At 42.5% G+C, this 26064-nt stretch overlaps 1 protein-coding gene across 4 annotated transcripts in view; it reads left to right on the top strand.

The window, feature by feature from the left end:
• LOC128693201 (uncharacterized) overlaps window positions 1–26064 on the top strand; it is a 102252-nt gene that overhangs the window by 43052 nt on the left and 33136 nt on the right. For 2 of the 4 annotated variants that reach the window (XM_053782685.2, XM_053782684.2), the window contains exon 3: window positions 17630–17791. In XM_053782685.2, coding sequence (XP_053638660.2) covers window positions 17630–17791 — 162 coding nt within the window. Of the gene's footprint in view, window positions 1–8870; window positions 9087–11376; window positions 14115–17629; window positions 17792–26064 lie in introns of those variants that run through there. The other 2 variants (XM_070089298.1, XM_070089296.1) reach the window with 2 other exon arrangements.

Genomic DNA, 26064 nt, shown 5'->3' with positions numbered 1-26064 from the left:
ATATCTATGTCTGGCTTCTGACACAAGCATGCCACAATTTATACTTAATGAGTTGAGAGCATTTATGGATGACAGAGAATCAGTTACAATTAAAGTGTCAACCTTAGATACATGGACACATTTGAGTGCAAGAAGTATGGCAAACAGTTCTGTTTGAAGGGTAGAGGCCCAGTTATTGATGCGTGCTCCAATTTCTTTATGAGAGCCATCACTCTGTGTGACAACAGCGGCACTACCAGCTGCACCAGTGGACTGGTGAACAGAACCATCGACGTAAATAATTTGTGAAAGATTGTTCTGTGTGACTAAGTTATCAATACAGCTTAAGGCATCATGTTTGGCTTCAAGACGAAGCTTTGGTTGTGATTTAAGAAGAGTTTTGGGGGGAAATGGAGGAATGGTAGTTTGGAATGGGGTAATATCCCATGGAGCAGGGAAATGTCTCTGTTGTCCAACTTGATATAGATCATGTAGCTGGTTCATGCGGAGGTCGGTTCCAGTTTTTTCGATCCATCTGGAAGGGTGTTCACCAGTGCTGAGGAAAGTTTGGAGGGCTTCTGTGCAGGGGTTTGAATGGGCTAGCCTAAGCATATTGACCCCAATAAGGATATTTCTTTCAGTACCTCAGAGGCACTCATGCCAGAATATGCGTGTTCTGCGAAGGCGAACATGCTAGCACGAGTTGCTCGGAGTATATAACACTGAACAGTAGGCAACAGAGACTAAGGGAGTTGAGACCCTGCTTCAAGTGTTGTGGGGAACACTTTGCGAGAGACTGTGGCACCCAGCTCAGTGAGTGTCGAGTCTGTTGCAAAGGTAAGCACCATACTGCACTATGTCCCAATAATTTAAGGGAACCCCAAGCTAGTAGGGATATCTCTCAGGTAGAGATAGAAAGTGAGTCCGAGCCTGAAATGGTAGCTAGCGTGATTAGTGCGAGTGAAGTCTCTAATCCGAGTGAGAATCACGGAGGTGCTGCCCTACCTACAGTCATGGCGAAGGTTGTGAGTGGGCACAGGTCCGAAACAACCCGATTATTCTTTGACCCAGGAGCACAAGTATCCTTGATAACAAAGAAGTTGGTGGCTAAATTAAAGTTGAAGGCCACAAAGAAAGTTAGTATGATGTTGGGAGGGGCTATAAGTCAGGTCCCACCCAAATCTTATGATGTGGTGGATGTCACAGTCAAATTAGGTGGACATCGCAGAGACATTACAGCCTTGGTGGTAGAGACATTACCCAGGGCAATTACAGCGGGAGGTCTTGCTGCAGCAGCTAAGCGATTGAAAGACCTTGACGTGAAGCTGGCAGACCAGGGAATTACCACTGACACAGTCAGAAATGTAGGTATCCTGGTGGGAGCCAATCATATAGATGACTTCCTGTCTACACGACGGACGTTTAAGGAAGGAATTGGTTTATACAGATCCCCAGTAGGATACATCATAGGCGGCAGGATTCCACCTGAATTCCCTGCCACGCCAGATAGAGAAGCTGTCCCCATGATAGCTGGGGGAGTAGTGATAATGAATACCAGTATTTATTTATTTATTTATTTATTTATTTATTTATTTATTTATTTATTTATTTAGTAATTTAAGCATACATACAGAGGTACAAAAAATACAGGTAAGAGCAGCATGCCAAAGCCACTTATATGCATAGCATTACGGGCTGGCTTAAAATTAACTAAGCAATGATGAAATCAGTGATAAAACATTATTGTAAACAGACAACTATAAAGCACAAATGAGTATTACAAAGACAGGTCATATGGTTGCTTGCATTGTTGTACATTCAGTCGAATGGAGTATTCTGTTAGGTAGTGTATTTAAAAAAATAATAAAGTTAGATTGGGTCCTAGGTTTAACATTTGTGTGATATAATTGTGAGTAACATATAGGATATACAATTTATAAGGTTCAGTTATTCAGTATTTATTTGGTTTTGAGTGAGTAAGTGATCTTTGAGAAGAGACTTGAATTTATAAACAGGTAGTGTTTCTTTTATATTTACAGGTAATGAATTCCAGATTTTAGGGCCTTTTATGTGCATTGAGTTTTTGCATAGCGTGAGATGGACACGAGGAACATCAAAGAGTGATCTGTGCCTTGTGTTATGGTCATGTGTTCTGTTGAGGTTGGCAAGGAGATGTTTGAGGGGAGGGTTAATATCAGAGTTAAGTGTTCTATGTATGTAATAGGTGCAATAATAAGTATGGATGTTTTGTATGGTGAGTAGGTTGAGTGTTTTGAATATTGGTGGAGTGTGTTGCCTGTAGTGAGAATTTGTTATCATTCTAACTGCAGCCTTTTGTTGGGTAATTAGTGGTCTGAGATGGTTAATTGTTGTTGAGCCTCATGCACAAATTCCATAGGTGAGATAGGGGTAAATAAGAGAGTGATAAAGGGCCAGGAGGGCTGACTGTGGAACATAGTACCGTATCTTCGATAGTATGCCTACAGTCTTGGAAATTTTCTTAGAAATTTGTTGTATATGTGTATGAAATTTGAGTCTATTATCGAGGTGGATTCCTAGGAATTTTCCCTCTGTTAGCTTTGTGATAGGTGATCCGTTTATTGTTATGTTATGAGGTACATCTGTAGCTCTGTTACCAAACTGAATGAACCGCCAGGGAAGCTGAACCAGGTAGGTAGTGACGAACACTAGGCCACCTTGGGAAAACACTTTTACAGGGTACATAAAGAGGGAGATAGATTGCCATTAAATCTAGGGTAAGATAAGATTTCGTTCGGATTTTTAACCCCGGAGGGTTAGCCACCCAGGATAACCCAAGAAAGTCAGTGCGTCATCGAGGACTGTCTAACTTATTTCCATTGGGGTCCTTAATCTTGTCCCCCAGGATGCGACCCACACCAGTCGACTAACACCCAGGTACTTATTTGCTGCTAGGTGAACAGGACAACAGGTGTAAGGAAACGTGTCGAAATGTTTCCACCCACCGGGAATCGAACCCGGGCCCTCCGTGTGTGAAGCGGGAGCTTTAGCCACCAGGCCACCGGGCCACCTCGTAACAGTGGGAGGAAAGGCTATCAAGGCATGTGGGCTACTGGGTGGGAAAGTATGGAGCCACTCAGTCAAGGCTAGACATACGAAAGACGTTAAAGTTAAAGGAAAGGGTGCTAAGACCACCGGAACCAACAAGTTTACACCCCCAGAGGTCCACCCAGGGGAAACTGGACGGTTGAAGTTAGACCGGAGTCTGCTCGACGAGAGTGGCCAGATGGCACTCATGTCCAGGGTCCGCCGTGGGCGCCTCCAGAAGGTGAACTTGATTTAGACTTAGCGCCTACCTTCGCCGGCGGGAGGATGTGGAAATTTATTTGGTCCCTAAAGTTCCACAGGACAGATATGGCGTACGAAGGGGTCCCAGCATAGCCGTAATGGAACGGCTGAGCTGGGTGGCCCTTAAACCCACCCAAACAAAAAGCATTCTCCCCGAGTTGGCATGGTTGATAAGCACTATTTAAGTTATAGATTTACCCTTCAGGGAAGGAGTAGGTAGTTTTACTGGTAGTACACTAATATTAGGATCATTGAGGCAACTGTAGATAATAATAATGTAGACCTAAGACCTTAACATAGGTAGTAATAGGCCGATAGTGTAGGCAAACACTAGGTTAAGTTAGCTAGGGAGAACTGGCAGCCCTAGCTTGAATGACGAGGCGCGGGTCTCAAAGACACAATAGCATCCTTCTCAAGACAGACACCAACTGGACAAGACGTGCTGTGATCAGCAGATGGCGCCCCCTACGTGTCTTCACATTTGAGACCTGGGGAAATCTGGTAGAGGCACCTCGATGTACCATGGATGACCTCTGTCAGGCCCATACAGTAAGACAAGACCTCCACTTTATCTCGTAGATTTCTGGCCAGTGTCTGGGGAGATTGTGAGTGAGTTGATCTGTGGGCCTGTGTTGCAGCTGGCAGTGCATGCCCAGTAAGTACCAGTGTCTCTCGTCAGTCTGGAAGCTAGTGTCCGTGTCTGCATAGTTATACTAGGGGATACACACCCTCTTGGATATAGGAATTTCTGAGGTGCAGGCAGGTCACTAATAACGATTGAATATTGCAGGAATTAAGGCTCCCGGTTGCACGTGGTTTCTGAGGGGAAGTCCAAAGGGGCTAAGGCTAAGCTTAGGGAAGTTGAAGATCAGGATATATGCTGCAACACCAAGTAAGTTAGTCCTTTATACGTGCATGCAGGCGAGTTTCTTGCAACATCAATCATTTGTGAAAATCTGTCCTATAAGCCACTTGTGAGGCTGAGGTACCCACCTCAGAGCTTGGTGTCAACAGAGTTTGTCAGGGTAGGCGACTCACTTGGAGGCAGTCCACGCAAATTTTCACATGTAGTGTTGAAATAGAGAGCTGGCTCGGTTTGCCAGAATGACGTCTGGTTTGCCTTGGCCCGTGTGGTTGTAGAAGGTATTGAAGTCTGGGCTGAGATGAATTAGGTGTTTATGGCTTGTGAAGTTGAGCAATTGGTGACCAAGTTGGTTGTTACTGGTGTGATGAAAGGCGGTGTGTTTGGCATTCATGTCAGCTAGTAGGTATGTTGGTGTAGTTGAAGACTAAGGAAAGGTCGTGTATGTTGAGAATAGTGTTTGGGCGAGCATAGGTGGTGAAAAAGATAAAGGGGCCAAGGTGGGTGTGTATTCTGACTGCAAGACAGTGTTAGTGAATAAAAGGGATTGGGAGAGATTTGTGTTTTTTGTTGGATTTGACAAGGATGGCAACCCCATCGTGGGGATCATAGGGGGACTGTAGTGCAGTATAACCATAATGGCAGATACATTGAGGGGCTTTGAGGCAGGTACTGTTTAGCAAAACAATATCTGGTCTCTGCTTCAAGGAGCTCAGCCAGTAGGTGTCTAATTGTAAAGAATGTACGTTGAACTGAATCACTTTAAACATGATTTAATGGTTTTGTCATAGCAAAGTTAATGTCGGGGGAGGAGTTTTGATTAAAGCCCGTAATGGTGGTGCCATCAGTTGATGTGAGTTTGTAGGTGTTACGGACCAGTTTCCTGGAGGGGGAGGAAGAGATGGATCTGTTTTTATGTTCTTTTGTCTGTCTGTCAGAAGTTGGGGCAGGTTTAGGTTTGAGTGGATTTTGTCTGGAGGAGGTGGAGTTGGACCTGGATGAAGTTTTGGTTGTGGTGGAGTGGGCGAAGGTAGATGCAGAGGAAGTGGAAGCTTTGGTTGGGGATGAGGAAGTGGGTAAGGAGGTAGGGGGAGGGGGGGTCATAGCAGCATCAGTAGGGGTGTTGGTGGGAGGGGTGGAAGTAGTGAAGAGGGGTAGGGGAGGAGGAGAGCTGGTGGGTGTAGGAAGTGGGGGGGTGGGAGAGAGGGAGGAGGTAGAGGTTGTAGGGGGCTTAGAAGAGAAGCAGGAAGGAGGGATAATTAAAGAGGGAAGATTGTTAGCAGACAAGATTAGGTTAAGGACATGTGAGTAGTCTGATTGGTAAGCTTGAGAGATTACCATCGCAGAGTGGGCAGCAGTGGCGAGTTGGCAGTTAGTTTTGTAGTCTAGTGTGGGTTTAGGTGTAGAAGGAGAAGTGATTGTAGTCTGTGTGTTGATGTTTGAAGTGTGTAGAGTAGGAGAGGTAGACCAAGTGCGTGGAGTAACCCAGGCATTGGGGGTAGCGGTGGAAGGTATGGTAGGGGGGGGTTAGGTTCAGGGAAGGGGTTGGGGAGGGAGGGAGGTTGGCTTGCTCTGAGGGTGGAGAGAATGTCTTTTCTAGTAGGGCAGGAATTTGCAACTGCAGTGTGTGATCCGCCGCAGTTAGAACATTTACGGGGGAGGTTGCAAGTGTTCCAGAAGTGGTCAGTTGCTGAACATCTGGAGCAGGTTTGTGTGGAAGTGCATGAGATTTTGTCGTGGCCGAATTTGTAGCATTTCAGACATTGTGTAATGGGGTGAAAGTTTGGAGTGAAGAGGATGTTTGGAGGAATGCGGATGTTCTTGGCAAGGATTCCTTGATTGAAGAGTGTAGAGGCGTCAGAAGGAGTTGAACAGCGTATTTTGAGGATGGTAGAGTTTTCAGGTCTGTAAATATCGTCAACAGAGACTTTGTTCTTAGTACTAATGTCTTTGATTAAGTCTTCTTTGTCTGTGTCATAGGCGGTCAGGAGAGAAGAGTCTACGTGTTTTGTTTTGCGATCACTGTGCATTTGGCGCGGTGCTCAGGAGTCCAAATAATAGTGAAGCCTGCGTTGAGAAGTTTTTGTCTGGTCTCGGTTGAGGTGTACATTTCGTAAGAATGTCTGTCAAGAAGTAGTTTGAATCCTGAGTTGGTTTTAAAGACTTTCAGCTGAGGAGCGCCAGTGATCTGGTACAGTAAATTTCCAGGACAGATAGTGGCATGATCAGATTTAGAGTATTTGAGGTTAAGCGAGAAAGAATTGGGTTTGGAAGAGGTAGAGGCAGGGTAGGCCTTAGAGGCAGGAGTAGACAAGAGTAGAGGCAGGTGTTGGCAGTAGAGGAGTGGTAAGGGGGAAGGAAGTGGAAGGCATTGAAGGCATCGTAAATTAGATGTGGCGGCCAAATCTGTGAGAATAATTGGCTAGGCAAGTACGTGTGAAGTAGACACACGTACTTGCCTGGCTATAACTTTAAAGTTTCTTGTGAGTCCGTTTCTGGAGGCACAGGACACTGAGGAGGTGAGCTGTAGCTTGATGGAACACTGAATGCCCTGAACGGTGAGGAGAGACCTGGAGTTTACCTGGAGAGAGTTTCGGGGGTCAACGCCCCCGCGGCCCGGTCCGTGACCAGGCCTCCTGGTGGATCAGCGCCTGATCAACCAGGCTGTTGCTGCTGGCTGCACGCAAACCAACGTACGAGCCACAGCCCGGCTGATCAGGAACTGACTTTAGGTGCTTGTCCAGTGCCAGCTTGAAGACTGCCAGGGGTCTGTTGGTAATCCCCCTTATGTGTGCTGGGAGGCAGTTGAACAGTCTCGGGCCCCTGACACTTATTGTATGGTCTCTTAACGTGCTAGTGACACCCCTGCTTTTCATTGGGGGGATGGTGCATCGTCTGCCAAGTCTTTTGCTTTCGTAGTGAGTGATTTTCGTGTGCAAGTTCGGTACTAGTCCCTCTAGGATTTTCCAGGTGTATATAATCATGTATCTCTCCCTCCTGCGTTCCAGGGAATACAGGTTTAGAAACCTCAAGCGCTCCCAGTAATTGAGGTGTTTTATCTCCGTTATGCGCGCCGTGAAAGTTCTCTGTACATTTTCTAGGTCGGCAATTTCACCTGCCTTGAAAGGTGCTGTTAGAGTGCAGCAATATTCCAGCCTAGATAGAACAAGTGACCTGAAGAGTGTCATCATGGGCTTGGCCTCCCTAGTTTTGAAGGTTCTCATTATCCATCCTGTCATTTTCCTAGCAGATGCGATTGATACAATGTTATGGTCCTTGAAGGTGAGATCCTCCGACATGATCACTCCCAGGTCTTTGACGTTGGTGTTTCGCTCTATTTTGTGGCCAGAATTTGTTTTGTACTCTGATGAAGATTTAATTTCCTCATGTTTACCATATCTGAGTAATTGAAATTTCTCATCGTTGAACTTCATATTGTTTTCTGCAGCCCACTGAAAGATTTGGTTGATGTCCGCCTGGAGCCTTGCAGTGTCTGCAATGGAAGACACTGTCATGCAGATTCGGGTGTCATCTGCAAAGGAAGACACGGTGCTGTGGCTGACATCCTTGTCTATGTCGGATATGAGGATGAGGAACAAGATGGGAGCTAGTACTGTGCCTTGTGGAACAGAGCTTTTCACCGTAGCTGCCTCGGACTTTACTCTGTTGACGACTACTCTCTGTGTTCTGTTAGTGAGGAAATTATAGATCCATCGACCGACTTTTCCTGTTATTCCTTTAGCGCGCATTTTGTGCGCTATTACGCCATGGTCACACTTGTCGAAGGCTTTTGCAAAGTCTGTATATATTACATCTGCATTCTTTTTGTCTTCTAGTGCATTTAGGACCTTGTCGTAGTGATCCAGTAGTTGAGACAGACAGGAGCGACCTGTTCTAAACCCATGTTGCCCTGGGTTGTGTAACTGATGGGTTTCTAGATGGGTGGTGATCTTGCTTCTTAGGACCCTTTCAAAGATTTTTTATGATATGGGATGTTAGTGCTATTGGTCTGTAGTTCTTTGCTGTTGCTTTACTGCCCCCTTTGTGGAGTGGGGCTATGTCTGTTGTTTTTAGTAACTGAGGGACGACCCCCGTGTCCATGCTCCCTCTCCATAGGATGGAAAAGGCTCGTGATAGGGGCTTCTTGCAGTTCTTGATGAACACAGAGTTCCATGAGTCTGGCCCTGGGGCAGAGTGCATGGGCATGTCATTTATCGCCTGTTCGAAGTCATTTGGCGTCAGGATAACATCGGATAGGCTTGTGTTAATCAAATTTTGTGGCTCTCTCATAAAAAATTCATTTTGATCTTCGACTCTCAGTCTGGTTAGCGGCTTGCTAAAAACTGAGTCATATTGGGACTTGAGTAGCTCACTCAACACTCAACACTGGCTGTATGGCGTGCAGGCCACACGTACAGGCTGAGGCGTGGAGACTTCAGACAACAGGAGTGCAGAGGGGGGGCTTCCTGCCCTTGGGTTGGCAGCCACCGACGCACCAATCCTGATGGCGAAGACGAAGGTCCAGTAACCACCACTCGGTGAAGAGAGCAACTCTGTCTGTGAGCGATGAGGAGAGCCGACACTAGCTGTATGGCGTGCAGACTTCACATACAGGCTGAGGCGTGGAGACTTCAGCCAATGGCGAGGAGATGCAACAATGGCTGTATAGCGTGTAGACTACACGTACAGTCTGGAGCGTGGAGGCTTCAGACAGCAACAGGAGTGCAGAGGGAGGCTTCCTGCCCTTGGGTAGGCAGCCGCCGATGCACCAATCCTGAAGGTGAAGACGAAGGTCTAGTAACCACCACTCTGGGAAAAGTCACACTCAACACGGGGTAATTAGAGAGGCGAGATCGTTGGTCGATGGAGCTGTGTCCAAATGGTAATCAGAATCAATCAATCAATCAAGGACTCACAGGTAAGGACCCACGAGGGGCGAGGGGCAAGTGGGGACAGTGCGAAGAATAGACGGTGAGAGGAATGTAATCAGAAGAGGAGCAGGACGGCTATATATAGGCAGGAAGAGGTGGTGGTAGTAGTAGTAGTAGTACAAGAATGGTATATAATACCGACAAGATGAAATTAAAACATGCGCAACACCCGTCTACGATAGGGATGCCCGGGTGTTGCGCATGTGTCTTAATTTCATCTTGTCGGTATTATATACCATTCTTGTACTACTACTACTACCACCACCACCTCTTCCTGCCTGTATATAACCGTCCTGCTCCTCTTCTGGTTAGTGTGACTTTGTAAATGGTCCAAGTCGGACCGAAATGTCGTCGTAAGCTTCTCTCTTTTATGTGCGGGTTATTTGTGTACTTAATACTAGATAAATAGATCATTGTTAAAGTTGTACATCTTATTTTATTTATAGGAAACAGTAAATTGGCTCAAATTACAATATGCGAAAATCACAATAGGACAAGTTGAAAGTAGTACAAATTATTATTATTATAATCATAGGGGAGCGCTAAACCCAGAGGATTATATAGCGCATGGGGGATGGAAGGCATTTAGGCTCAATTCAGGGAACTGGAGCACAGATCCAATTCCCTAAATCAAGAGCCCCTCACCAGAATCAAGGAACCTCCCTTGAGGGGAAAGTAGTACACAGGTTGTATATATTAACAGTAAAAATGACTTAAATTACAATATGGGAATATTACAATGGGCCATGTTGAAAGTAGTTTACAATATGAGATTGTTACAATTGAGTATGTCAGAACAATTTTGTTTGTAATTTATCCCGGCCTACATCCTCTCTTGGACCCAGGTCCAGCATGAATCTCACCAATGTTCTAGGTGATTTGTATAGTCTCTCTTTGTTAAAGCAGAGTACCATGAAGAACAAGAATAAACTACATGACATTGTATAAGTGCTCGACGTAGGGTCCAGACACTGCCTGTCTAATTAGCGATTTTTATTTATTTATTTATTTATTTATTTGGACATGATACATAGATGTACAAAGAAATAGTGGTTAAGTGTACATGCCAAAAGCCCCTTGTATGCAGAGCATTATGGGCAGGCTTAAAATTAACTTAAGATTAACTAAGCAATGATATATTCAGTGGTAAAAATTACAGTAAGCAAATAACAATTAAGCACAAATGAGTATTTCAAAGACAGGTAATATGGTCATTTCATGAGTTGCTGTGCATTCAAGAGAATGGGGTATTCTATTAGGTAATGTCATTAAAAAACAAAGTTTGATAGGGTCACAGGTTATACATTTATGAGATAGTTATTCAGTATTTATTTAGTTGTGGGTGAGTAAGAAGAGATTTGAATTTATAAACAGTGTTTCTTTTATATTCACAGGTAATGAATTCCAGATTTTTGGGCCTTTTATGTGCATTGAGTTTTTGCATAGTGTGAGATGGACACGAGGAACTCAGAGTGATCTGTGTCTTGTGTGTTCTGTTGAGGTTGGTAAGGAGACGTTTGAGGGGAGGGTTTAGGCTGGTCTCTTGTTATTGGACCCATTCTGTGCTGTTTTTCATATTTGTGCTTTGTGTTAATGGATATGAGGATGCTGGGTGTTAGCCAGGGACTATTCAGTCTCTTTACTGTGATCTGTTTAGTTTTTTTAGGGCAGTGTTTGTTTGATAAATGCAGGAAGTGTGAATTGTGAAGACAAAGACCTTCTTTTTTATTATAATAATTTCTTTATTATTATTATAATAATAATGTAGAACAGATTTTTATAGTCTTTATTTCTGGAATTTCTCTAGTATCTTCCTGCACAAACGACCCCAATGGAAATAAATCACTTTCTGACTTTTTTGGGTTATCCTAGGTTCTCTACACTTATACTGCTATGTATGATAATCTATGTAACTGTATTTGTGTATACCTGAATAAACTTGCTTAATAAAAGTTGAGAGGAAATAAGTGTTGAAGCTTGTACACATTTCCATGTCATTGACAAACTGACCTGAGTAACTCTTAAGTATGCTTATCTTGTCCCTAATCTTACTCCTATATACATGAGGGTAACCTTTTGGGTTAATCCTCGATTCTCTTGTGCCTTCAGCTTCATAAACTCTTAGTTTTTCTTATTCCTGAGCAGCTTGAACTATGCTTTGAAAAATGTCATATTGGCACCCATCACTACCTACCTGACTCGCAGGATAATGACCAGTCAGGTCACACTAGTTTACCCCACCCAGGTAATTTCTTAGCCCTATTAAATCAGTCAAGCAAAAGTCAGGAACATTGACTTAGTTATGGTTATGGAGATAATTCCATGATATATTAATACTGAATTGAATTGAAATGTTTATTTCTCTGTAAAGATTACAATGGGTGGTTTACATATTATAAAACAATTACAAGGAAGGCCACTGGCATGCCTAGCAAGCCTAGACATTTCTGGCAGACTAATAATAATTGTTATTCACTATTGTCCTCATCGCCTCCGAGCCGTGTGGACGAGCTGCGCAGACGCTCCTGTTTGAGTTTGTTTTGCGCAGTTTACCTGATTGAGCTGCCCCTAGCGTTGGTTGGTGGAAACTTTATTTTCTCCAACATGGCGCTGAATAGCAGAAGAAGAATCAACACTCTGCATTGAGATGATCTGTGGTGCTGTCACAGGATCCAACATGGATTTATTATTACCAGCGATCATTCGCGATACCTATGGTATAGCAAATGAGGAGATATGTGGTGTCGCATTAAATGGAATGACAAGAATCTTCGTTAAGATGACGTCTGCACAAGTCTACGAGGCAGTGGTCGACAAGTATCAGGAGACCATCATACAGGTTAATACAGCTGTGTCGGTGAGACTTCGTGATGTATCTCGACATTACACCTGGGTGAAAATCAGGAATGTGCCTTTTGAGGCGACTGATTTTGATATTACCAGTGAACTGCGTACTTATGGGACGGTTCACGTAGCCACAGCAGGGAGATGGGCAACTGGACCGTATGCAGGTGCGCTGGAAGGCGCGTATACAGTTAAAATGACTCTTCGGCACCCTATTCCTTCATATATTGTGTTGAAAGAATTAAGGACTCAAGTCTATGTAACGTATGCGGGGCAACAACGTACGTGTCGGCTATGTGGGTCATATGACCACATCGCGGCGCAGTGTGAGAAACGAAGTGGGTACCCGGCACAACAGCAACGGCAACAGCAGCAACAGCAACAGCAGCAACAGCAGCCAGTGGACGAGGTTGGCGATGAGCGAGAACAGTCTCTTGCTACACCGCCCCAACAACGGTTGTCATGGAGTGAGGAGGTAGACAAAGAAAAGGAGCTTGAATCGCCAGTTGTAACGCTACAAGGAGAATCTCAGTCATTGGACATACATAAGGTTTTTGAGGAGAGACTACCTAATATGGGTGAAGAAGTGGCGGCGTCTTTGGTAAAGGCGTTGGATGACTTGTTAGAGGAATCGGTCCTAGATCAGGTGGAAGACCCAGGCTCAGTTCTGGGGAAGGCTGTGAATGATGGTATGGCAGAAGATGACGGTTTGTCGACGAGAGAGTCTACAGGATTGAAGGTGCATGCAGTAGAGGTGGAGGTGCATCAGGACGGTGCTTCTGATGTCAAAATGCAGGTGGAGGGCGGGACACGAAAGAGGACTGCAGCATCATCGGATTCTGATGATGTGCTAACTCCTGCCCAACGCCCTGGGAAAAAGTCTTGGGTGGAGGTACAGAAGAGAGGGAATGGTGAACCCAAGGATCAAGGGATTGCAAAGGTGATTCCCAACAAAGGGGGGAGGGACAGAGGTGTTGCAAAACGAACTGGGGTAAAGTCAATGCCGGGGACAAAAGGAAAACCCATTTGTTGAATTCAAGTGTTTTACTATAAATATTAACGGGTTGAGAGCTGAGAGGAAGCTTAAGTGGTTTAATGAGTATTTGGTGCGACTTGGTGTGGATGTGGTATTCTTACAGGAACATAATTTTAGGCCTGGTTATGAGTTGGATATGAGTGGTTATAATGTGTACATGGAACATGCGACGCGTTTGAAAGGTGGGGCTGCCATTTTGGTAAAGGAAACTAGCCCGTTTATAGTAAGGCGTAGTGAAGGGGGGGAGGGGAGGGTAATTAGGGTGGATGGAACTTGGGGTAGGGTTCCCATTAGTTTAGTATGTGTATATGGTCCGGCTGAGGGTGACGTGAGTATTAAAACTAAATTTGTTCGGGACGTGCTGGTCTATTTTTTACGTGGTTTACCGAATGTTGCAATAATAGGCGGAGATTGGAATTGCGTGATACGTCGTAAAGATGTGGAGCCCAGAGGTGCGGGGTGTTGTTTGGGTATATTGGGGGATATATTGACCGGGGTGGGGTTAAAGGATGTGTGTGGGGGGGGAGGGATGGTAGAGCATACCTTCATTAAACGAGGTTATGCGGCGAGGTTGGACCGAATGTACGTGCCTTGTGCGATTACTGTGCGGAGGGTGGATGTGATAGATGTGGTTTTTTCCGATCATAGAGGAGTGGTAATAGATGTGGATATTGAGGGTGTGCCTCGGAGGGGTCCATCATTTTGGAAATTGAATGTAAAGTTATTAAAGGAAGAGGATAGTCTTTTGTCTTTTGGACATATGTGGGATCGTTTAGTGGTAGAAGCTCCAGGGGATGTTGCCATGGTTAATTGGTGGGAAACAATAGCTAAAAAACGTATTAAGGAATATTATATTAATCGAGGGAAGAGATATAATCAGTTACAATACGGTTTTCAAAAATATTTAAAGGGGCAGTTGCGCGAATGTTATGCACAAATTAATGCTAATTATCCTGTTATTGAAATTGAAAGTTTGAAGGAAAATATCCGGAATTTACAAAATGAGAGGTTTGATGGGGAAAGGCTTAAGGGCGGGATTGAGGAGGTTTTGTGGGGAGATCGGCCGTCGGCGTGTGTGTTGCGGAGTCAACACACACGTCGCAAGGCAATGGAGTTAATGGGGTTGAATGTTCAGGTAGGTATGCAAGGGTATAAAGTGGACCAGGTGTTGACGACGACTGAGGGTATGAGTGGGTATATTGATGCTTGGGTTAAGTTGAAAACGCAAAGTGTGGGAATAAGTGAAATAGCATTACAGTCAATTGGAAGGTTTGTGCAGTGTGAGTTGACAGAGCATGATCGATTCGTTTTGGAAGGGCCGATAACGGAGTGCGAGACATGGGTAGCTTTATCCGGGGCGCAATTAGGAAAGGCACCAGGAATTGATGGGTTGCCCAGTGACTTTTATCTCCAAAATTGGAGCGTTTTAAAAGAATTTTTGGTAAGATTATTCAATATCATTAAGCGGGATCGGGGTTTAGGGGCACAGCAGCGGATGGCTGTGGTCGTTTTAGTGCCTAAAGGTGAGCCATTAACAGTTAAAGACTATCGTGCTATTTCGTTATTGTGTGGTGATTATAAGATTTTTGCAAGAATTTTAGCTAACAGAATAAAAAAGGTCCTGGGTAAAGTGATCGATAAGGGACAATATGGGGTGCCGGGAAGGTCTATGTATGACGGGCATGGTTTGATTAGAAGTTTTATTGAAGAAAGAGTAAAATTGGGAGTGGGGGGGGGTGTTGGCTATAGATTGGGAGGCGGCATATGATAGTGTAGAAAGGGAAGCGTTATGGAAGATTATGAGATGGCAGGGGTTTGGAGAGGAAATTATATCATGGGCCAAATTAATGTATCAAGATGCATCCTTGCGGGTGCAGGTAAATGGAAGGTTAGGAGAACAAATTCAGATGAGCAGGGGTCTACGTCAAGGTTGTCCCCTTTCACAAATATTTTTTGCGTGTTTACAGGATCCCTTTTATAGAGGAATTAGGGTCTTATTGGCAGCAAATGGGGTTGGTGACGAAAGGGGTGGGGGGGGCTGGCATTGTTGGATATGTTGATGACACAACGATTTTAGTAAGTGGTAACAGGGATTTGCCTCGGGTGGAAAAGTTAGTAAATGTTTTTGAAAAGGCTTCTGGCATGTCAATTAATAAGGAGAAAACGAAGTATATGGATCTTGGAGATAGGTTAAGTGAGGAATGTGAAGTAGTTGAAAGGTGGACCAATTACTGATATGTGGGATCGTTTATGTAAGTGATATCAAGTTAGCACAACAAATAAATTCAGTGCGTATTGTAGATGGTGTACTGAAGCGCCTCAGTGGTTTACGAGCTGCACACTTAACTTTGCATCAAAGAGTAATTACAACGAATGTCCTATTATATAGTAAACTTTGGCATGTAGCAGCAATATATCCGATACTTCGTAGTGAGATACAAAGGTTACAAAAGCGCGTTTTTAGATTCATTTGGGGTACTGGAAGCGAATGGTTAGGTAGAGCGGTTGTCACACTCCCGGTTGGCCGTGGAGGGCTGGGTCTTATAGCTGTTGAAAAGAGGATTATGAGTGTGTATTTGAAACGTAGTTATAAGCGGGAGGGGGGGGCGAGGGAAGGCGGACTTCATAAGATACGTCAGGATATGCAACGGTGGTGGGTGGGTAGGGAGTTCATAATAGGGGAGGCAATGTTACGGGTCCTCATAAACATGAGCGATCCTTCACATATTAAATTGGGAAACCTTGATGGGGTGGAAGGTAAGGCAGTGGTAGCAGTGGTAGAAGGTGTTTATCCGATGTATGATTGGCGTAATATCTGGGGGCGTTTGAACAAATTACGTTTAAAACCTAAAGTACGAGAAGTAATGTATAGATTTTTACATGGGATCTTACCGTCTGGAATGGTTTTATTCCATAAGAGAATACGGGAGGATGGGATATGCAAGGCTTGTGGTGGATGGGAGACTGTTTTCCATATAGTGTATTTTTGCGAATGTATTGAACTAATAAGGGTTTGGTTGGGTAAGGTAATAAGGTTAGTGGGAGGGGGGGGTTTGCAGGTGTTGAGGGTTTTAAGCTTAGACATAGGTGGGGTGAATCAGATGGTAGAGAATGCGGTAGGGTATATAATTACAGATTATATTTATATGTCTTGGGCTATGAGAGGAGCGAACGTGTGTGAAAGAATTAATGCATTAACAGCAACTTTTTATAGGACAAAGTGTAGAAATAAGGAGGTGTATGGGGGGAGATGGGAGAGGGATTTAAGTGAGGGTTATAGGAATTTCACTTTACGGGATTTACGGGAGTTGAAAGGCAGGTAAGGGGGATGAAATGGGCTGGTTTCCTAGAATGGGCGGTAGCATGATGAGTTTGATGAATGTTATATGAGGTATGGCTGGGGTGCAATTTTAACATTATTTGTTCCGAGTGTGTCAAGTACAATACAGTTATATTTGGAATTATCGACTTATAACTATGTATGTGTATGTGTGTATATATATGCATGTGTTGTATGTGTGTGTGTATTTGTGTATGTATGTGTATGTGTGTATGTATGTATGTATATATGTATGTGTATGTGTATGTATGTGTATATATATATATGTATATGTATATATATATGTATATGTATGTATATGTATGTATTGTATGTATGTTTACTTTATTGTATATACCATTAATGGTTTTTCTCATGAACATTTTCAATGATATACAATACATATTTTCTATGAGCATTTATGATTTTGATACAATGTGTAAATGTCAAAATGGCTTTTTATGTTCCAGTTTAATTTACAATTGTATTTTTGTAAGCACAATTGATTTGGTGCCAATAGAAGTATGTAGTTTAAGAGTTTTACGAACCTTGAAGTTGTAAGAATTGGATGAAGTTATTCATGGTTGAGTTGACGTAATATTATAACTGACGTTGTGAGTGATTGTGTTCAATTAGACAACATACTTTATATACTTATTTATATGTATGTACATGTATGTAAATTGAAGTCTGATTTTAAAGGTGAAGAGTGGGTTTTCATTTTTTCTTTTTTTTTTCTCTTTATGGTAATACAAGGTTGTATTATGTACACCAACAAATATGGTTAGGGGTATGTGGTAAAATTTTCGTGTTGATTAGACATTTATAATACAGATGAAATACTAGGCTTAGGTTAGGGTAAATTTATGATAATTGTGGAATGTTCTTTGATTCAAACTGCTCTTTATTATACTTGTATTTTATTATTCTAGTGTGAATTAAGAGCAAGGATGATTAATTTGAGGAAGAGTTAATATAGGTTTGCATGTTTTTGCGAAAAGTTAACTTATCCACATGTAGCTAGTATAGGACAATTTTAAGCTTCGGTATCTGATTTTATATGTAGGTAATAGTGGTCATATTTGTTATATTGTAATGTTATTCGTTAATGTTTCAATATCTAATGTAACGTTTTTTCAGTTATTTGTTCATATATTGTCATCTTTAGGGTTTTTCCTTTTGTCTATTGTCTATTGTTGGTTTTAAATAAAATATAAAAAAAAAAATTGTTATTCTATATTACAAATTACAAATGATTAAATGGATTTACTTACATCATTACTAACTTTTTCATTTTGTTGTCCTGGCTACTGTTTGTGATGATGGAACAGGTGAAGGAATCCTCAAGAGTAATACCTACCCATCTAATTACTATCCTTGTACTGGTCTCCCACTTACCAACATAAACAGTGATCATCTAGGCAATTACACCTGCCACCTGAATGCCTTCGGCCAAAGTTGTACGGCAACATACAGCTTACAGAATCATCCTGGTAAGTGCAAGCAAAAAATTAGGTTTGAGTACACGAAGGTCGAGTCTGAGTAAACGAGGGTTGGGTTTGAGTACACAAGAGCTGGGTATGAGGACACAGGGGTTGGGTTTGAGAAGGGCCTGTGAGTTTTGTTGCTGGCCACCATGTTAGTTGACCAGTAACAAAACTCTCAGAAGAAATGTTGGAAAAAAAGTTAGTTAAAAAAAAAGTCACAGCAAATTTGATTAATCTAAACTGGATTAGATTAGGTTAGGCTAGTTTAAACTAGGTTAAGTTAGGTTGGTCAACACAGGTCACAAGAAATTTGTGACCTGTTTTCATGACTTTTCCTACCCAAAACTGATTTTTCTTCTGTAACTTTAACTGTGCCTTTTAATACCTAGCTTATTTACAAAACTGATAGATACTAGGTAGGTATGTTAAGCTATAAATTATGTGCAAAATGTTTAACATTTTTCAGATTATTGACATTAATAATTAAGTACTATTAAAGTGTACTCGATTAGACACATTTAGTTTAGAAAAGGTTAAAAGAACTCCAAAAGTATACCAAATACTCAGGCAATCATGATTTCAAGAACTGTATGGTTCAACTGTCTGTATTTCAGAAACTGCAATAATGAGTGATTATGTGGCACCATGCAAATATAATGCTGATAGAAATGATGAACCTGCAGTTTCTACTGTTAAACTAACTGTAAAAACTGGTAAATATGTAGCTGATGCTGCCTTACATGTCTCATGTTAGACTAGATGGAAGTAGATGGAAAACAAACAGTTAATACCTGGTTCGATCAAGGCTTGCAAAAGACATTTGTTAAATGGTCACGTTTAAAGAGCTTTAACGCAACTCCTGTAGGTGCTGTCTACACGAAACTGTCTTGATTTTTAACCAATAAGGATAGTCAGTGCTATGAAGCAGTGCAATTAACTGTAGGTCTGGGTAGGAGAAGGAAGAGTGATAGGACTGGTTACAGAGCATTTCCCTAATAAAATTACCAAACAGTACATGTATTTGTGAGGCCACCAGACAGTAAGCTAAGGTGTATGGTTGGTTCCCCACAGTGTTGAAAAGAAGACACTGTTGTACCATTTGTCCTGTTAATAGGCAGTGATTATTATTCTTCATTTGTACATAGTGTGAGCAAGATAAATGGGATATCATTACTAAGTAGTACTTTGGGAGAGTACATGATATATAGTGCCATTCCCCACCCCTCAAGGGAGGTTCCTTGATGCTGGTGAGGGGCTCTTGATCTAAGGGATTGGATTTGTGCTCCAGTTCCCTGAATGAGCCTGAATACCTTCCATCCCCCCCACATGCACTGTATAATCCTATGGGTTTAGTGCTCCCCCATGATTATAATTATAATTAGTACTGTTCTCCAACCTAATGAAATGTGACTAGGTAATTCCATTGAAGTAAGTGATAAAGTTACTACAGAAAGAGTTCCCCAGTACATATAAAGTATCTTTTGTTGATGACATTCAAGAATTAGTTCATAAATTGTGGAAGGATACCATTGGTATCAACCTTATTGATAGTTACCGTAATTCAATTCAATTCAAGTTTATTCTCTCTAAGGGTTATAATGTGGGGTTTACAGGTTTTGGGTATTGTGTGGTTTACATGTTATAAAATACTAATTACAGAGGGGGCCACTAGGACACCTAGCATGGCTAGGCATTTCGAGCATGTGAGCAGTATCTCGGATGTGAAATATGAGCAGGGGTAATGTTGAATAAAACTTCTGTGGAAGTTGGACAAGCCCGACCTACCATGAACTATTGTTGCCTATGGTCAAATGAAAATGCAACTTCACAAATTAAAGAAACACCCTGAACTACTATACAAGCTGTGTATCATAAAATCATTCAAGACCAATTAACTAACAATTTATTGAGGAAATACCTCCTGAGCAAAGCCAAATTAAAAGGACATTACTTACTTCATCATGGTGTAAAGACTCCAAAACCACTCCCCTATTCATCATTTTAATTGTAGTGTAAGAGGAGTAAGAATGTTCCTAGCTTCAATGAAATGTAAATGCAGCAATGATGCCAAGAATTCTCATGCCACTACCATGCAGCTTGCAATTACATACTTGGGAAAAGTAAGAGTAAAGTAACATCCACAAAAACTATTTACAGTGGTCCCCCGGTTATCAGCCGGTTTGGTTATCGGCCAACTCGGGTATCGGCGGTTTTGGACGCGTCCATCTGCCGGCTGGGGCAGCTTGCACTTCAGTTTGGCTTTGTGTCTCAGTGGCTGAGGAGGCATCTGCTCATACATCCAAACATTTCACTTGTTTACCATTATTTTAGTGGTTTTTCTTGCAGTGTAACTGTGAAATAAGTAACCATGGCTCCAAAGAAAGTTCCTAGTAAAGTTCCTGTGGTAAAAAAAGTGAGAAACACCATGGAATTTAAGCGTGAAGTGATCGAAAAGTTTGAGAGTGGTATGAAGGTGATGGAACTTGCCAGGATGTACAGCAAGAATAAATCAACAATTACATCCATCCTGGCAAAGAAAGAACAAATCAAAGATGCTAATGTTGCAAAAGGAGTAGCTTTTCTAACTAAACAAAGGACACTGATAATGGAAGAGATGGAAAAGTTATTATTATTGTGGATTAAGGAAAAAGAATTAGTGGGAGACAGTGTAGTGGAGTCTACGATCTGTGAGAAGGCAAAGCAGTTGCATGAGGATTTTGCAAAGAATATGCCTGGAACAAGTGCTGCAGTTTGTGAATTGAGGGCCAGCAAAGGATGGTTTGATAGATTTAAGAAGTGTAGTGGCATACACAGTGTTGTAAGGCATGGTGAGGCTGCAAGTTCTGACAAATGTGCAGCTGAACAGTATGTTCACGAATTCCAGGACTATGTAAAGGCTGAAGGATTCGAACCCCAACAAGTTTTCAGTTGTGACGAAACAAGCCTGTTTTGGAAGAAAATGCCAAAGAGGACCTACATTACCCAGGAGGAAAAGGCACTGCCAGGACACAAGCCTATGAAAGACAGGCTTACTCTTTTGTTGTGTGGTAATGCTAGTGGGGATTTCAAAGTGAAGCCTTTACTTGTGTATCACTCAGAAAATCCCAGAGTGTTTAAGAAAAACAATGTCATGAAGAATGGATTGTGTGTGATGTGGAAAGCTAATCATAAGGCATGAGTCACAAGGTAAATTTTCGAAGAGTGGGTTAATGATGTGTTTGGCCCAAGTGTGAAAAAAATACCTTCTGGAAAAGAAATTGCCACTGAAGTGCCTCCTGTTACTGGACAATGCTCCTGCACATCCTCCAGACTTGGAAGACCAAGTGTTTCAGAACATAAGAAAGGAGGATCACTGCAGCAGGCCTGTTGGTCCATACTAGGTAGGTCCTTTACAATCCATCCCACTAACAAACATTACAATCCATCCCACTTCAGTTTTATAAAAGCAAAGTTCTTGCCTCCTAACACCACTCCTCTTCTCCAGCCCATGGACCAGCAGGTCATTTCTAACTTCAAAAAAAAAAACTACACAAAACCAGTGTTTCAAAAGTGCTTTGAAGTGACCTCGGACACTCAGTTGACCCTAAGAGAGTTCTGTAGGAATCGCTTCACTATCCTCCATTGCATAAACCTTATAAGTAAGGCTTGGGAGGGAGTGACTTCCAGGACTTTGAACTCTGCTTGGAGAAAACTGTGGCCAGATTGTGTCTAAGAGAGGGATTTTGAAGGGTGAGAGACTTGTCATGACCCTGAACCTGCCGACCCTGTGGACTCTATTGTGTCTTTGGGGAAGTCCTTGGGGTTGGAGGTGAGTGGTGAGGATGTGGAACAGTTGGTGGAGGACCACAGGGAAGACCTTACCACTGAAGAGCTGCAAGAGCTTCAACTTGAACAGCAACAAATTGCAGCTGAGGAACTTGCTTCAGAGGAGGAAGAGGGAGTGAAGGAGGTGCCTTCTTCAGAGATTAACCTTTTCAGGGTTGCCAGGCCCTCTCCAAGACTTGTTCTCAGGGTTGCCGAAATTTCAAAAAAAAAAAAAAAAAATTCTTACGAAAAGATAGAGAATCTTTTCCCGATCATAATGACACCAAAAGTATGAAATTTGATGGAAAACTTACGGAATTATGTTCTCGCGAAGTTAGCGGTTTCGACGATGTTTACGCATCGGCGATTTTGCCCACTTTGAGCCCTATTTTCGGCCAATTCCAGTGTACTAGTCGACAAAAATCATAACTATTTCGCTAGAACTCCATTTTTTCTATCGAATGAGTACAAGAAACCACCCATTTACCAATTTCAACTATCTAGTACAGTGGTCAGAATTTAGCAATTTTGCCAATTTCACACAAATTTCAAAAGATACCAATTTCCAAATAGGGTCCAGAATAAACAAGAAAGACATTCCTGGCACTAAAATAACATTTCTTCTGTTAACTAGTCACATTCCCAAGCCCCTCTTACATTCTTTTGCTTTCCACTTTGATTTTTTATTCTTACAGTCTGTTATGCAGACTACTGCATTAGTGTAGAAATGGTATAAATAATATTGGCGCACTTGCAAAAGAATATTAGACTCACCAGTTGACGTGTATTGGACGCTTAGCATGATTTATTTACTTTTGAACTTTGGTAAAAATCGAACATTTCTGCTATTTTGAGCTCAATTTCAAGGTACTTTTCATTGTAAAACCAGTCAAAGTCATCTCAATTTCTGTAATATGTTTTCCATTCTGTAAAATGAGACTGGGAAAACTAGAATACAACAATAAATACCATACGAAAATACAGTGCAAAGTCGCTGTTTTAATCCAAAAACACGGTCAGAGTTTTTTTTTTTTCTCATTACCCACTGTGTGCTGCAGGATTTTTTTTATACTGCGCACACTGACCACATAGACCCATTCTTTCATATGTAGGCCTACCAGCTTTCTCTCACTAGATTTGAGGGCGCTAGAATTTAGGCATACTAGTACGTCAAAAACCCTGGTGCGTAAGCCATACTAGTACGTCCGAAACCCTGAAAGGGTTAGAGGTGTGTGCAATGTGGACCAGGGTGCAAGCTTTTGTAGAGAAACACCACCCTGACAAAGCTGAAACAAGCCATATCTCAACATGTTTAGTGACCAAAACCCTGTCCCACTTCAGGGAAATCTTAGAGATGCCAGAAACAGAGCACTCAGGACAGTTATTTTGTGAGACAGGCGTCCAGTGACTCTCAGGCTGGTTCTAGTGGCGTTAAAAGACAGAGAAGGGAAGTAACTCCAGAGAAGGCATTACTACCTAAAGTCTTCATGGAGGGGGATTCCCCTTCCAAACACTAACTCCTCCCTCTTTCCTCCTCCCTATCTTCCAGAAGCCAGCATTAGCCTTCAATAAAGGTATGTAATACACCTACCATCCGACTTACGACCGAGTTCGGTTCCGAGAAACCGGTCGTAAGTCGAAATCGTCGTAAGTCAAACTTTACTACTGAATATCAACAAAACATTTTTGTAATGACTTTATTTTATTGTTTTATTTTGGTATTTCATGTTTTACTTTACTTTTTATGTTGTTAGCACTGTATTTTATACTGTAAGGTTTAGGATAAACACTGTGTACAACACAAATAGTTGTTTATCTCCCAGAAATTTGGCGTAAAAAACACGGTCGTAAGTCGTGTGGTCGTAAGTCGAGCAGGTCATAAGTCGGATGGTAGGTGTACTTACATACCTGGAGTTTACCTGGAGAGAGTTCCGGGGGTCAACGCCCCCGCGGCCCGGTCTGTGACCAGGCCTCCTGGTGGATCAGAGCCTGATCAACCAGGCTGTTGCTGCTGGCTGCACGCAAACCAACGTACGAGCCACAGCCCGGCTGATCCGGAACCGACTTTAGGCGCCCGTCCAGTGCCATTTTTTTTTTTTTTTTTGTGAATATTTTTGTTGGGAACAAATTAATTTTATTGGGTATGCCCAAATGAGGAAAATCTGTGGACTAAAATCACAAGGGTATTAAAAGAGGACAACATCAAAGCTGCTTTCATAGAAAACCTGGAAGCTTTCTACAACAGATGGGAACATAAAAAGTCTGGGCTGAATGGTACTGCCCTTGATACTGGCCATGTAGTCACAAACTGTAAGGCTGGAGGTGATGTCCTGGTAGTCAGTAAATGTGGGGCTGATAGTGCTGTCCTGGGAGACAGTAATGGTGAAGCTGGAGGTGCTGTCCTGGGAGACAGAAATGGTGAAGCTGGAGATACTGTCCTGGGAGACAGTAATGGTGAAGCTGGAGATTTTGTCCAGGTAGTCGGGAATTATACGCAGGAAGGAATACATATAAATGACCTCATAGGGGACAGGAGCCATAGTAGGGAAACAAGTGTAGTCAAAGATAAGATAAAACCAATATTGCAAACTAGAAATACCGCAGGAAATAACAAACAAGAGGACTCCAATAGCAATAGTGAGGATAAATTACCAAAAACAACTGGTGGGAGCTCCATTGTTGGTGCTAGGGAGGATAGAAGTAAGACAGGGAAACATGCACCAACAGGGAATACAGTCACAGAAACCCAAGGCAAGCGGAAACCAAGCCTGTGCACATACTATGCACTTGGTATCTGCTGGCATGGGAAATCTGGAAAAACAGATGGGACATGCAACTATGACCACCCTAGAAAATGCCATGCCCATATGACAACAGGAAAATGCAAATTCCCTTCCTGTAAGCTTTTTCACCCTGAAATGTGTACCTCTTCAGTACAGGAAAGACTGTGCTATAACTTAAATTGCCAGGCATACCATCTAAAGGGGACAAAAAGATACAAAACATCCAGGCCATGGGAAAACCTGGGTAGCCACAGCCACTCAAGAGGGAGAGGTTTTTTAGTGCCAGGAAGGAAAAAAAACTGGCAGGAAATGGCAGAAATCGTACACCAAATCCAGTCATTCCTGGAGTGGAACCACAGTCGATGGCCTCCACTCCAAACCAACAGATACAGATACTAATGCCGGAAAAAAAATCCCCCCCAGTACCAACAATACCACCAGTCCGATAACATTCTTCTTTGCAAATATACAGGGTCTAAAGCCAGCAACAAACAACAAAATACCTTTCATCCGTGGACTGCTTGCAGAGGCAAAGGCAATGTTCGCGGCTTTCACTGAGACCCACATAAAGGATCACTTGGACAACGAAATATGGATCCCAGGTTACAACCTATACAGATGTGACAGAGTGAACAGGCAAAAGGGGGGGGTTGGCCTGTACATTGCAGAGTCACTTGTTTGCACAGAACTGCTTAATGCCTCAAATGACGTAGTGGAAGTTTTAGCAGTAAAGGTCGAGAACCAAAACCTAGTCATTGTGGTAGTCTACAAGCCTCCGGATGCAACATCCCAGCAATTCCAGGAACAGCTGTTAAAAATTGACCACTGTCTGGAAAATCTTCCAGCTCCTGCACCCAACATCTTACTCCTGGGGGATTTCAACTTAAGGCACCTAAAATGGAGGAATATAGCAAATAATATTGTTGCAGTAATAACACCAGGAGGCAGCTCTGATGAAAACTCACACTCACACGAGCTTTTAAATCTCTGCACAAAATTCAATTTAAACCAGCAAATAATAGAGCCTACTAGACTGGAGAATACACTAGACCTCATCTTCACTAACAATGATGATCTGATAAGAAATGTCACCATATCAAAAACAATATACTCAGATCACAACATAATTGAGGTTCAGACATGTATGCGTGGAGCCCCAGACCGACAAAATGAGACTAGTCACGAGGGAGCATTCACCAAATTCAACTTCAATAACAAAAACATAAAGTGGGACCAAGTAAACCAAGTCCTAACCGATATAAGCTGGGAAGATATACTAAGCAAAACAGACCCAAACTTATGCCTAGAACAGATTAACTCGGTGGCACTCGATGTATGCACAAGGCTTATTCCTCTAAGAAAAAGGAGGAGTAGATGTAAAATAGAAAGAGACAGGCGCTCCCTTTACAGGCGACGGAAAAGAATAACAGAGCGGCTAAAAGAGGTCAATACGTATATCTGAAATGCGCAGGGAGACACTGGTCAGAGAAATAGCAAGCATCGAACTTAAGCTAAAAGAATCCTTTAGGAGTCAGGAATCGCGGGAAGAACTAAAAGCCATAAATGAAATCGAAAGAAACCCAAAGTATTTCTTCTCCTATGCCAAATCAAAATCGAGAACAACGTCCAGTATTGGGCCCCTACTTAAACAAGATGGGTCCTACACAGATGACAGCAAGGAAATGAGTGAGC

The sequence above is a fragment of the Cherax quadricarinatus genome, chromosome 28 (assembly GCF_038502225.1).
Source record: "Cherax quadricarinatus isolate ZL_2023a chromosome 28, ASM3850222v1, whole genome shotgun sequence".
Taxonomy (NCBI): Eukaryota; Metazoa; Arthropoda; class Malacostraca; order Decapoda; family Parastacidae; genus Cherax; species Cherax quadricarinatus.
The sequence above is the reverse complement of the archived record's forward strand: the minus strand, read 5'-3'. Positions and strand labels throughout refer to the sequence as shown.